This window comes from Chelmon rostratus, chromosome 11, assembly GCF_017976325.1.
Source record: "Chelmon rostratus isolate fCheRos1 chromosome 11, fCheRos1.pri, whole genome shotgun sequence".
NCBI lineage: Eukaryota > Metazoa > Chordata > Actinopteri > Chaetodontiformes > Chaetodontidae > Chelmon > Chelmon rostratus.
In genome coordinates this window covers 8,552,842-8,567,126 of record NC_055668.1, presented here as the reverse complement: position 1 = coordinate 8,567,126, position 14,285 = coordinate 8,552,842, and the positions used below count along the sequence as shown (strand labels likewise).

Below are 14,285 nucleotides of genomic sequence, written 5' to 3'. Positions count from 1 at the left end.
CCCGTGGCCTTGTCTCCATTTTTGAAACCAAACGTCAGATCTCAGTGCGGCATCAAGGCTGGTTTGGCTTTCATTGTTTTGAACGGAACATATTAAATGCAAAGGGGGAGGACGGGGACCTTTCTCCTCAGATACATGTAAGCAGCACCATCTACTGAGCACACAGCTGTAACTGAAAATAATCCAGGCTGTGGTATTTGTGTCTCCACGCCTGTTACAGCAGTTAAAGGCTTCTTCCCACACCGGGCCTGATGTCTTATCAAGGAACCTATACCCTACACACCCCGAACACACACCATAACAAAACACTGAGCCATCGTTATCCACAGTATATGCAATAATAATCCCCCATGGCCATGCAACTGCATGCTGAATAGTACCGGCTGCAAGGTGAACCGGCTGATTCAAGTTATTACAGAATTTGCTTGTGCTGTGCTTTGTTTTGAGGAACCTTGACTGAACTCTCACAGGCTGGTTGCTATGGACATGGTTGGTGTCTGAAATACAAGGCACCAGTCATCTAAATCCTGTATTATTTGTTGCTTCTGTTAATACTGTTGTGAGGTTGTTTTTTTTTTTTTTTTCAGCTGCTGTAAAGATGTGCAGCCCTTTGGACAGAGGCTATCTGTCCCAGACAGCTCTGTTGACTCACCCAAGCTCTCGCTCTTGACAGCTGCAATTCAGTTAATTATGTGTCTTTCAGATTGAATTGTGGCTTCTCTGAAAAAAAACATCTATTCATCAAAATGTCAAATTCTTGAAAATCTGTAGGGAGCGGTTCCTCTACTAATTTTCCCTCCAAGCAGCCACAAGTGCAGGAAAATGTGATGCAAATGCATTTGTGATTTGATAAACAGCAGAGACGTATGAAGTGGCTTTCACAGAGCTGACATAAGTCCATCATAGTAATCAAAGCCTCTCACAGTTCTCATTTCTTCTCTCTCTGGCGCGCTAGGTTTACTAGATTGATTTTCTCCACCCACAGCGTCTGAGTTCTGTTTGAGAGCAAAACAGAATAGCTTTTGTGTGAAGAGCGACATGGCTCACTCACTGTCTCCCTCATCCTCTGCAAGCTTTGGATTATTTATCACTGGGCTGCACTTTACACATTTGTGCTGCTTGGTAGCTCTCCAATAGATATTTCAGAAATATTCGTATGGCAACAACAAAATTTTGAAAACCTCATTGCTCAGAATGGAGAAGCCGCTGTGTTTATACGGCTTCACTGATTTCAGTGTTTTTCTCTTGAGTTAATTATATTCTTAAAAATTTACTCACCTGGGCAAAGTTTTCTGAGATGGCGCTTTCCTTTAAGTGCACCTTGCTTGACAGATGTGCACACATTTCACTTTTTGGAGACGCCAGAACAACTGCAGTCCTTCACTACAGGGCTGCCGAGCTGCTCCATCGGAGCAACTGGCAGGACCTTTTATTCCTCTACAAGAGCCTGAGATGAAAACCACCGGCACACTGTTGAATGCTTTCGGCGTGACTTACACTGGCTTACACATTGAACCATGTTCCACGATGGCACCCGTGACAGATATTTTGAAGGACAGAAACATTTGTTCCCCGCTACATTTAACGATAAGACGAGATATGTTCTGTACTTCAGTTATTGTCCCACAAAGGGACCAAAACAAACTCCGGACACTTTCCAGCTTCGCCAGCCCAAAAACCATTCATTCCCCCTGAAGACATTTTATTTTAAAATGGGTCGCTTGGATTGACTAAAACAGCTGGACGCCTGCGTAGAATTGATGTAAAATGAATCAAAGTGCCCTTATTCAAGGTGATGAACGAACATGTCGCCTAGTTTAACAGTCGACAGACATTGATGGTTTTTCCAATGGTTTTTGTCAACAGTGGAGCTCTATGGTACAAAAAAAAATAAGCTCAAGGCTCAATTCACTGTTGGTTTGGTCATTTCATGGGATTTGGTGACTATAAGACAAATCTAGAATATTGGTGGTAAATGTCACTTGATCTATGGAATTATTAAAAAGCTTCCTGCAGTTCACAGTATTCATGTCACTTCCCAGAACAACACATGTTCTAATGCATAATTCTGCAAGCACTCACTTGTTTGTAAAAGCCTCACTCTGCCCCCCATGTCCCATCGGGTACAAAGAGGGATAACAAAGAACTCACCTGTTTCCACCTGCAATAATTGCAGTTCTACACCAAACACTGAGTTTAACGAGACTGCATGCTGATGAAAGGGGCACTCCAGGGATTTTACACATTAAGGTCAGTTTATTCATTGTGTGGGGAAAGTACAACTCAGCCCGGAAACTGCTGCACAGTGTCTGTGTCTCGAAGGGAGCTTCCTGAAGACTGGGGGATTTAGAGATTACAAATTTATAACAGAAAGCCTGCATTTACAAACTGTGTTTACCTGGAAAAAGTCTAACAAAAGATGCTTTTGAGTTGTATGATGACACGTAGGAACCAGCACTTAAGGAATTTGACCCATGCAAGGGAGTAAAAGTCAGGATATCTTGGCCCTATGCTTCATCAATTTTAGCTATTCTTCTCTTTTTTTTAATGTTTCTTGCAATCTTGTGCAAGTGCTACACTAAATGGATGGAGCACCCTTTTAATGCTGAACTGAGGGTAACTGCGTTCACTTAGCTGACATCATGACATTTCTTCCACATATGGCGTTGCATCAGGTTGCATCAAATGATTAAGCGGTTTCCAAGAATCTCATCATCAAACCGATGAGCTAATTCATGATCCTCTTAAGACAGAATGTCTGTCAGTAATGGCTCAGTAACGACTGAATGACTAATTATCGCTCACAAACACTATCATAGTAAATCTGCAATGTCACTGCAGCAAGGCTCAAGAGGGCTTATGAAACTCCATGATTCACTCAGTATTTCCATCACTTTGTCAAAGACGTGTGTAATTATGTGTACTGTCTAATAGCCAGCCTTCTACCGAATGCATCATCTAACTGAGCCACACTGTCACACATTTCACAGCTGTGTTCGGCAAATGTTTGCAAAAAAAAAGTGACAGCGATAACCTTACCAGGCTCTGAGACGTCGTAGCTGCTATGGAAATGAGAGAGAGCTGTGGGTGCAATGTCAAATTGGGAATGAAAATGTTGTCCCATTAGGGCATAGTTGTGTGTCTAATAATATCTCCTCATTCCCGTGAATCAGAATCAGTCAGAAATACTGGTTTTAGATGCCGGGTGTCATGAATAAATGATTTCCTCCTCGTTTTGGTGCGCACAGAGGAGGGGGTGTTGGGGGGGGGGGGCTGATTGACAGCAGTGTGTGATGCTCTGCGAGGAGAGTCGAAGAATCTCGAGCTGTTTCAATGAGTATGCAGATGCACGCCACTCAGCAGACTGTAAGCTCCTCTCTAAGATCTCGGACAGCTGTGCCTGATCTGAACCGTGTCTCCACTGTGACCCCCACCACAGGTACGTTTTCATTTCACCTTTTTCTGTATGTTCACACTGAACATGCCCTCACTGGTGGCATATAGTTAATCTTTAAAGTGGCATTTAGCTTAAATAGCAAATTGCCCCAAAACAGTGAATCAATACCAGGAGTACTTGTACCCCACGGGGTACTTCTGCAGTTGCAAGGTGGTGCATGGAATCAACTAATTAACTACAACATAGATATTAGATTTTTTTTAAATATATATATATATATATACACACACACAAACACACATACATATATATATATATACACATATATATAGAGATATAGATATATATAATTTACCACACATAAGTTAAAATAGTAAAAACTAATGAATGAACAGCTAAAACAGTTAAAGAAACAGGTGAATGGTTGAAACGTCCAGCGTTCTGCCACTCCAGGTAGCACATTAGTGGAATGCAAACATGACAAAACTGAGACAGACATGGACAATTTAAAAAATGTTGTGACACTAAACTCTTATAATGTGTGTAGTGTTCAATAACATCCAGGTTATAATCCATTCATGACCACATATTTGGGACATTTAAACTCCTGTGACAGGGCTGTGGGGGAACTGCACATCAGACCCCAAAAAAAAAATTCAACACTCAAATAGAAGTAAGTGTTTGCCAAAGCTGGACATCAAGAAATGAGACTCAAACTCACAATGTCAAAATGTTCTCGTATTCAATCTGCAGCGCGGGAAGATGAGTTTTGGGAAGAGGTGAGACTCAAGATGAAAAGGATTTATAAATACAATTAACTTGAGTGCCCAGGTTCTCCATTTTCTCAGAGCAGCGCTTGTCACAGGCTAAACGGATGATTGCACTTTCATGGCAAAATATTAATAGAGTGAAAATAAGTCAGTGGTTCGGGGAATTGTACTCTTGTCGTCGCTTAGAAAAGATTACACATGCGCTTAAGGGCAGAGAGGATTCAAAAACGTGTGAGGTTTATTCAGATCAAACATATGGATGAACCAAGTGTTCTGGGTCGCTAAGATGAGCTGAGATCTTTTCATTACGCCGTGTTTTGTTGTCAGAATATTTTGTTCTGGTTCTACTTTTATTCTTTAACCATCCGGCTTTGGGAGCAACGATCATGTTCACAAATATTGATCACTCACAGAACAAAGGAATTCTTGAGTAGCGTTCCCCTTTGACACATTATTTCACACCATCTACTCTTGCTTAGGCCAGTGCATCGGCATTTTCCTCCGAACACGAGGCAGCTTTCAGCACAATGCGACCCTCCACGTTATATAAACACTGCAGATACTGGCGGGGAATGAAGTGAGATAAAGTGGTGAAGTGGTGAATTACAAGCCCAGGAAGACTCACAAGACACGGCCGCAATTTTTTGATAAACCCGGGACAATTTGTCTCAAGTTATTATGACAAAGGCTGATGTGGTTGATTTGATTGCCTGGTTGAATGGGCATGTGTGAGAGAGCGGGGCTCGTTCTGCATACACAGGGAATAAAGCAGGCAGAAGATTTGGAGCATATCTCTGAAAATACAAAATGCTAATAATTTAAACATCAGTGAGCGACAATATCCCCACGGCTCTCATCAAATTTAGACAAATTCAGGAACTTCATCCTCTAAAGAAGCACTAGAGCAGAAATGAGAAGTGAGCTTTTTGTTTTTTTCTCCCGCTGGCGTGTTATTTCCACACTTCTCTCCGGGTTCACAATGAAGGGCTTCGTGCCAACCCAGCGAGAGAGGCTGATGGGGTGAAAAATGCCATCCTTATCTACGCAGAAGAGTGGAACAGATGCGGATATGACTTTGTTATCATGCAACTCGCTGAAAGAGAGGAGGCGAAAGGATAAGATGGGGATGGAGAAGAGGGGAGTGGTTGTTCAGAGGAAGAGGAGTGTGTGCACCAGTGTCACAGACTTGCCTAAATAAAACAAGCAACTTGTATTATCCTCCATTAGTAAAATATTGAGCATCGTTTTTCATTATTTACAAAAACATAAAGCAAAGGCAATCTAATTCTAGTGACTCGCCATCAATCACACGGCTACACTTCAGTAAACAGAACAAAAAAAATGACTGCGGCAACTAACAGCATATGCTCAGAGAAGGCTCATGAAAAATCTGATTGCTTCATGTCAACATTTCAGAAGGTCTGGTGTTGGAGCTGATGGCAGGATGTGTTCAGTTCTATTGATTAACATGAAGCCACTGATAAAACTGGGGCTGAATCACTCCCTGGGTTTCCCCGTTCGTCATTCCATTGGTGTGCAGTTCTCTGTTTCAGGAAAACAATCACCAACGCAGATCAAAGTGACTTTATATTCCTTTTAAGTTGAAGACAAACGAATGTGTGTAACAGCACGAGCAGAGTCTGTTTACTGGGTGTCTGAATGCCTCTTGTGCCGACTGAGCGCAACTAACGGCCAACGTGCAGGATCGGCAGCACCCGCGAGCTCACCACGTGCGTCGTTCCCCAAAACAAACGACAAGAAAGTCACTCATCTCTTTGAAGTGTTCTTTATTTCCTGTGAGGAGGGTTTCATAAAACCAGTGTTAAACTAGTGAGTCTATTCCAGTCACTCCGACTGCTTGGTCAAGCTCCAAAAACGTGTGTCGCAAATACACTAATTCAAATCTGTGTCGATATCACAAGTGTTAACGTACGTACAGCATGACGCCTAACAAATACGGTAAGGCCACATCACTATTTGCACAATGACAGTCACAGTACAAACTGTGTGTGTGTGTGTGTGTGTGTGTTTGTGAGAAAACTTGTCATAAATCTACAAATAGTGAAGAGGATGAAAAGCTTAAGACAATCATTTACAAAATATAGCAACGCAAAGCAATCATCTTTAAAATTCCACCAAATGTCCCTTTTTAGCCAAAAGGTTTAAGTCCGTCAAGTATCAGAGTGCCAATAATTATAGTATTACAAAGTACTGAAGTCTTACAGCAATGATTCTGTACACGATGATCATCACATGCTGGTATTGCACATGGTTTTATCAATCCCTGTCAGTTGTCACGTTACTGAAACATCCTTTAATCCGCAGTCTTTTCCCACTGAAGACACTTTCAATCTCAAACTGAATAACTGAGTTCATGATACAAATACTGACAGTGTGCTACAGCTAAATGTGAGTTTTGAACATATTCTAAAGCTGCAAATGGTTTATTATGTTGGCACAGTATTTGTGTTAATATTAAGAACCTGCAATGAAATCTCAAAGTTTTTAAGATTATTTTCCAACAGAAAGTCACATAGTTCAAAAATCTAAGTGTTTTTATCATATAATAATAACTGATAAAAGTCTGAAAGGACTCCGTTTTAAGGAAATCACAAAAACTGAACCGATAACCTGTGTTGAGTGCATTCTACCCACAGTGCCACCTGGTGAGTGGGAGCCATTTAGTGTCCCCAGGGACAACCGCAGGGGTCTCCGCAGGTCCGCCTCCTGTCCCAGAGGATGTGCAGCTCCTCGGCTGTGTGCTGGGGAGAGGACAGCATGTCCAGGTAGCAGTCTTTCTCACATAGCCAGCCGGGGTCCTGGCAGTAGAAAGGGGCAGAGGACAGTGGCTGAGTTAACATGCACACACTGATGTGGATATATTACCCGTGCACGGGTTCAGGTCTTACTCAGGTTTAATTGTTAACATGCACGTTTGATAGGCTGTAACTGAAATCCATGTTGCCAAGTTCCCACAGACTCCACCAGCAAATTTCAGATTCTAGATGTGCAGTGAAATGCTTCAGGTTTTAAGGTTTAAGGTTGTGCTTCTGTACAATAAGGCATGTGCTGTTTATAGAAAAAAAATATTTAATATGTGATTACATCTTCTTCTTCTACACTAGTTTCTAACATTTCTTCCTCTGAGGGACACTGAATGCCTCTCATCTCAATAAATGTAGGTGGAGTGTGAGCTTCATCTGGATGTCATTCAGTTTCTTGCCTGATATTTCTGTGGTCCAACAGCTGCCATCCATATCCCCATGCTGACGTCTTCTCCCTGTAACAAGACATCCAGAGCAGATTCCTCACACTGTATTCACGACTAGCTGCCCCTATACCACCACGGTCGCTCAGGTACTCTACCTGGTAGGCCTTCAGTTTATCTGCATTGCTGGCAAGCCACTGGACCAGGTCACGAGAGACCACGTAGCCTGAGCCGCAGGCGAACGCCGGGTAGGCTGGACTAGCGTACTCCAGTTCCTGCCACTTCCCAATGCGATCCACTGCCCAGCTCTGCCTGAAACTGGGTCAGGGCAGCAGATACATCATCGTCATCATCACGTCCTGTCTGCCTTTCACCTGACCCATCATACAGTGCACTGAAGCTGCAAACACGAGTGGACTAAAATCAAGAGCAAAATGCATGTTCAGACACCAAATTGAACTTACTTCCCCCACCAGAAATTGCTGCGCTTGAGACCCTTGTGGTCAATCTTCATTAATACTGAGTCCACGTCGATGTAACAATCATCATCAGTCTTCAGCAGCAGATTAAAGTCAGCGTTTCCCACAGACCTGCCAGAGAGGGAATTTGCAAACTTAATTAAAGCCCACCTTCGCATTTTTAGCAATATCCCAGAGTGGATTTACTTTCAAATACCACTGAGAGTGAAGGGCAGGAGGTCCTGCAAGTAAATAATATAGCTGTCAAGTCAAGACTTAAGACCACTCTGTATATTTTGCTTCCTGATGACACACAAATACATTTTTTCCCTGACTGAGCGATTGCAATCGTGATTCTAACAGAGGGACATTTTGAGGCAATGACACACTTTCATTTCAGGTTGCTGATTTCCTCAGAGGGCTCAGGCAATTTGGAGACAGAGAATCGAGTCATTAGCACTTGGCATACCATTTATAGAACTGAAGCAGTTTGGAAGGCACGTTCCTGTAGGTGTCTACCACGTCTACAAACACCATGTCGCCGTGCCTGAGGCTCTCCTGCTGCAAGACAGCGTCCTCCTGCCTCAACCTGGAGGCATGGTGCTCCATCCTAGCCGGGCGGTCCCGCAGGAGCCCCGACAGGCCATCTCCATCTGACGCACAGGTGGAGAGGGTTCGGCATGGGGAGAAACGTAATGGAGGTAATGGGGGGAAAAAAGCAGAAAAAAGGGATGAACTAGGGAAAATGGTGAAGGTGTTCTTGTCCAAAATGAGATTTTGAAAAAGTCACATTAACTTTGTGTTCAGCCATGGTCGGAATAAATTAAGGCACCTTTGAGGGATAATAACTTAAACCCCTGGCTGGCAAAACAATATGATAAAACTGTAACATTTTACTGAGTGGACCATTAGTTCTGTTTTCAGAGATATTGGATGGTGAATTTAATTTTGTTTTTCCCAAAATGGCTAGTAAGCCATTCTCAGATAAACTGAAATGCAAACACGTGCAGGTGGTACGATCAATAAACACAACAGGGTTGAGGGGGGAAAAATGTTGTTTCATTTGGCACATATGCAAGAGCCCTGAGGCGAAAAAGGAGCTAATCTCATAACCTGCCAGAGTGAATCCGAGGTTTTTTGTTTTTTTTTTTTGTATATTTACATGGTGACTGGGACTCCTTTTACAACAGTTTGCGCATAGAGAGATTTTGATCGAACTGTTTTCATAAAAAGCTCTGAATTAATTCTGTTGCTGGACCAACCGTAGATAGTAAATGTGAACCCTCCAGCCAGACCAGGAAATCCAAGCGCACTTCTATGAGGCAATATGCCCTCTGCAATCTGCAATTCAAGGAAACAGCAGCTTTTAAAGTTTGTAACTTCTTGAAATTTTACTTCACTTCAAAACTTGAGAAAATATTCTTTATACATAGATTTTTGACACCACGTTAGTACGTACAGAGGAGATCTTGAGGACACCTCCTCCATCACTGAGCTGCACAGAGGAGGAATTGACACTCAGTCCAGCAGAGTCCAAATTCTCCCAAACCAGCGTCCCCTCAAAACCCTGGACAGAAAAACTCAGATATTTCATTCTTTGTACAAGTGTCGTTCTGGTCGTCGTTAAACTGAGCGACATTATACCGTATGCAGGGCTGTAGCTTCCACTGAGGACACTGTCGTCACCCTGCGGTAGTTAACTTTCAACTGTTCAGAACGTTCGATTCATTCACGCTGATTCTGGTATTTCTACATTGCACTCTCTGAAAGTCTTATTTCTGTCTATTCTAACTTCTCAGTTTGCAGCAGTGACGTACATGTGTACTCAAGCATCGTGAAGAAGGCTTTGAAATCCCATTTTGCATTTTATTTTTTGTTGGGAAATAATTTAAAAGTCATTTCCTGGGATGCTTCCCACTATGTACAGCAATCTGTTGCTAATTACAGAGGAAAAAGTAAGAGATAGAGGTTCGTTAGCTGTGTTCAGTTTATGATTTTCTCTGAAGGAACTTTTTTTGCAGCAGCAGCTATAATCCGCAGCTAACAATGAAAAATAAAAGCAATCAAAACATGCTAGAATATTTATTTTCTGGGTGTCGGCTGGGGAGCATCCTGTGAAAAACTGACCTTAGGCAAAATGAACTGCTCCACTGGTTTGTACCACACCCCGTTCACCATGGTCCCCGGGCTGATGGCACTGAAGCGAGCAGTGACCACAGCCTCCTGCAAAAATCAAAGCTTTTATCCTTCAAGGACTCATAAGTGTGCAAATTTACCTTAATCTACACTCAGTACTATGCTTTCGTATCTATTATATTAAAGACAAGTGTCCTGAAGGACTTGGAGTTTATGTCTATAAATGAGGCAGTCAACAGTACCAGCAGCATCCTCCTGCTGCCCCCAGGCTGTGTTTCTAACAGGCTCCACAGAAAAGCAGCATACGGGATACATTATGCTAAGAGGTCGAGGTTCTGTTACCTCCTGGTCCAGCTGGAGAAGCTTCACCGTCACATTGCTCTGAAGCTCGGGCCGGGTCCCGCTGGGAAACACCCCCAGCCTGGTGATCACCACCGGGTGGAGGACCTTGAAATCCAGAGCGATGGCCGACACGTCGGAGGGGGCGAGCGCCGAGGGGTCAGACACCGTCACGATCTCTATCTCCGCATCCTGGCCTGCCACTGAGTTAGAGGGATGGCAGACATTACTGCACAAGCACGTGTGAAATTTATTACGCCGCCAGCGTGCTGACCGTCTCTTTTCGGTGATGAAGACCGGCTGATTCGGGGAGAGGCAGAGCGCTCAGAGAAGAAGGCGAGCTCTGGTAAAGATACACCATCAGCACTTTGAGGAGCTGGTTCTTAGGACTGCTGTCTTCAAAGCCAGCTTCTGCTCGTGAGTGTGGTTTCTTAATTACAAAAGAGCAGTTTATTACCCAGGGGATCAATGAAAAGATCAAGGCTGTTAAAGGGAAGCAGGCTTTTTACTTTAAATGCATTCTATAGAAGTTCTGCTGCTCACTCCAAAATAAAGACAACTAGAGCAAAGAACCACAAAGAGGAAGCAGCAGTTCATCAAACCAAATGACTGAGTGGGATCGAGTGGCGGGGTGTCACCACAGATATATGTAATATTCCTATGCTCGCCAAATACAAAACGATTAGTTTGTGCTTATTTCTCAAAATTACGAACAGCAGTGCGTCTCTTGGCGCTGGACAGCATGAGACTGCTACTTAATTCTGGGGATAAAATGAATAAAACTTGGAATAAATCATAAATAATTAACAGCAAATTCAGTGTTAGCATCTTTAGGTGTTTTTTTCAATGTCAGGCAACAAGTAAAGGTTTAGGCTATTCTGCAGTGTTCAACAGGAAAGTATGCAATGTGCAAATCAAGTCACACTTGGCTGCATCGGACACTTATTTACATTATTAGTTAATCTGCAGATTATTGTTTTTAAGATCGATTAACATTTGCCCTACGAAATGTCAGAAAAATACTAAAAAAGGAAAATCCCAGAGCTCAAGACAACTTCTTCAAATTGCTTGTTTCGTCTGAAAAAGACAAAGAAAAGCAACTATAATGGAACTAACAAATTTTGGGCATTTGTACTTTAATAAAAAGGTCTTAAACAATTAATTGTTTATTGAAATTGTGTGCTGATAAACAAATCAATGAATCATTTCAGCTCCAGTCACATTTCAACAAGCCAATTAAAACACTATATAACAAATTCTGTATATCCACGCTTCAGCCTCACAGCCTTTCAATATCATTAATTCTTTTTACTTTTCCTCACCAAAGCACAAACAACAGAATTACTAAAAGAAGCTAATCAGCATTCACCTTGTTGTAGTCCCAAAGAAAAATGAATGCAGCACACAAGCAAATTTCAACAACAATTAATTGTCCACTTAACATGTGCTTTGACCTGAATCCTGAGTCAGGTGCCCAACTGTGTTTAAAAGCAGCCACTGTCTCTTTGTCTTCCAATCACTCCGAGCATCTCTCCCCGAAGCCTGCCCGCCCGCCGCCCATTCTGAAGCACATCACGTCAACACTTACAACCATTAACACGGCGGAGAGCGGAGAATGGGCTGGAAAAAACAAAACATCAGCATGACCCTAAAGGCCGTCATCTGAAAAAGCCTACTCCGATGAGCAGTAATTATGTTTTCATGAAGGCAGCGCACACTGAACAGAACGGGAAAAGTAGTGAAACGTCTGCGCTGGACTGACTCCGGAAGGTGAGAGACATAACAATTACTGTGGACGCTCTATCTGACAGTGAGACGCTTCAATTATTTCCTACATAGTGCGTCAGTGCTTCCTATAGCTTTACTTTTCAAGTGTTAGCACGCAGTTCTTGTAAGCTGCAGCGGCGCTGTTGACTGTGACAGATTTCTGCTTCGGCCTTGGGCAGAGAAAGGAAAAGAATGGTGTCCTTGAGGTGTGGGTGAACATGAATAAAGGTGTTTTACTTCTTGCGAGAACATGCATTTTTTTCCTCATTCTTTCAACTCCAGTTATTCTGCCTCGGCTCTGCTTTTCTTCTTTTTTTTTTTGCACAAGCAACAGATTGCATGCAGAATATCTTTCCATATTAGAGCTGCAGATGTCCACTCATCAGTGTGTGGGGCTGATTTTTTTTTTTTTTTTTTTACCTGGCTCGGTGAAGTTCAGGAGGGAGCAGGAGTACGGATCCTCTCTGTCCTCCTCTGGAATGGGACACCCATGTTCGCCCACGATAAACTTCACCCCCACTCTGAAAATAAGCACAAACACTATTGCATTCATCTTTTTTTTGTGCAATATTAGGCTGCAAGATTTCTAAAGCTTGTCCATCTATCCACCCTCCGTTGCCATGGTTACTGGGGGTTGCTTAAAGGCCATCACACCTTATCTGTGCTCAGATCGCTGAATGAGAAGGAAATGGACAAAAAGGAAGAATGAGAGAGAGAACAATATTGGCCGCTGGTCAGGTAGCTAAAGATAAAAGGGTTGATGGGGCAGCCAGCTATTTACTGCCAGCTGCAGGCTTTATTTCCACTGCATGAATCTGCCCTTGGAAGGAAGGAAGGAAGGAAGGAAGGAAGGAAGGAAAGAAAGAGTTGTTGTTGGAGCTCCACCCTACAGACCTGTGCTGGAAGTGGGGGTGATCTCGGAGGTAGCCCAGCCAGGTCTCCCTTATCGCTTGTCGCAGTTCATAATGGTGTCTCGCTGACAGCACTCCCACCAAAACTTCATAGAAAGGTAAAGCCTCATCTGTATCAGAGACAGAAAGCCAATCTCAAAACAGGATGTCACTTCCTACCCAGTGGTGAGGTGTTTAACATGAGGACGGTGGCGAAATGTGAGCTACAGCTGGTGACAATGATAAGGCATCAAGCGCAGATAAAGACACGAAAATCACACTTTGCTGCGTGCGTGATTTGTGCTTCACATCCCTGCTCCTGACAGCCTCTGATGTCTGATGTCTGATGCATCCTGTAACTGACCTGAAAATTGTCTTCACACATCAAAAGCTGGTTAAACTATAGTCCTCTGATTAAAAAAAGGGGGGTTCAGCCTCCGCCGTAGCCCCGATAACAAGTGACGGTCCATTTGAGAGCAGCACGGAGCTCAATAGTTGCTCTGTAACAAGGTAGAGATGCTCAGCTCGCTTCAGTCCAGGCGTTAGATGATCCCAGCAACGCCCAACACTACTGAACTCTTACATTCACGTTATTTCCCACTGAAACACACACACACATATGGACACACACTGAAGCGCGAGCACACTGACACGAGCTCAAACTGCCCGCTCCCACACAAACTCACAGCCACACAGACACACCGGGGCGGTAAAAGCAAAGTTAGCCAGCCGCTCGGATGTTAAAAAACAAAATAAAAAAAGTTGCGAGGCTTTGAGGAGGTGAAGCCCGCGGCTGTGGCTGAAAAGTACCCGAGTGAGTGTTGTTGTCCGGCGGGGTGGAGGAGGGTCGTTGTGCCAACCACAAGTGCACCAGGACGGCGACAGCACAGGGCAGCAGAATGAGCGCTAGCCTCCGCATGGACGGAGCCCTTCACTCAGCCGGAGCAGCCTTTAGCTTTAGCGGCGCGGAGCCTCTTCCTGAGCCGCACGGAACTGCACGGTGTGAGCCGCTCCGTGTGTGCGCTTCATTTCAGCTCCGCAGCTCTCCGCCGGGCTCTCACCACTGCCTCATGTCTGCCTCCGCTGCTCGGAGAGACGGACCAATGGGAGACGAGGAGCCCTGCCGTGGTGCACTCTGGGAGATGCAGTTCTCTTACCAGTCACAACAGTTTTGTACTAGAATTTCTGCAATAAAATATTGGTAAATATATAGTTAACCTCTACGTGCAATTTGTAGTAGTAGTAGTAGTAGTAGTAGAGGTAGTAGTCGTAGTAGACGTAGTAGTAGTAGTAATAGTAGCAGTAGCAGTAATAGTAATA

General features: G+C 43.6%; 1 protein-coding gene across 1 annotated transcript; it reads right to left on the bottom strand.

Moving 5' to 3' along the window:
* Nucleotides 1-5,966: 5,966 nt before the first annotated feature.
* b3galnt2 (beta-1,3-N-acetylgalactosaminyltransferase 2) lies at nucleotides 5,967-13,976 on the bottom strand. The gene is made up of 12 exons (XM_041947863.1): nucleotides 13,776-13,976; nucleotides 12,970-13,096; nucleotides 12,496-12,596; nucleotides 10,312-10,511; nucleotides 9,961-10,056; nucleotides 9,293-9,400; nucleotides 9,096-9,174; nucleotides 8,303-8,486; nucleotides 7,840-7,965; nucleotides 7,534-7,693; nucleotides 7,391-7,447; nucleotides 5,967-6,986 (listed from the first exon to the last, which is right to left on the bottom strand). The coding sequence occupies exons 1-12, from the start codon at nucleotides 13,882-13,884 to the stop codon at nucleotides 6,849-6,851; spliced, it is 1,485 nt and encodes a 494-aa protein (XP_041803797.1). The 5' UTR covers nucleotides 13,885-13,976; the 3' UTR covers nucleotides 5,967-6,848.
* Between the last annotated feature and the right edge of the window lie 309 nt (nucleotides 13,977-14,285).

Excerpts from the sequence above, each read along its gene's own strand:
- b3galnt2 (XM_041947863.1), bottom strand. The coding sequence starts at position 13,884 with ATGCGGAGGCTAGCGCTCATTCTGCTGCCCTGTGCTGTCGCCGTCCTG. Across the intron at positions 12,597-12,969 it reads CACCCCCACTTCCAGCACAG|AGTGGGGGTGAAGTTTATCG; the intron begins GTCTGTAGGGTG and ends GCTTATTTTCAG. Across the intron at positions 7,694-7,839 it reads AGCAATTTCTGGTGGGGGAA|TTTCAGGCAGAGCTGGGCAG; the intron begins GTAAGTTCAATT and ends GCCCTGACCCAG.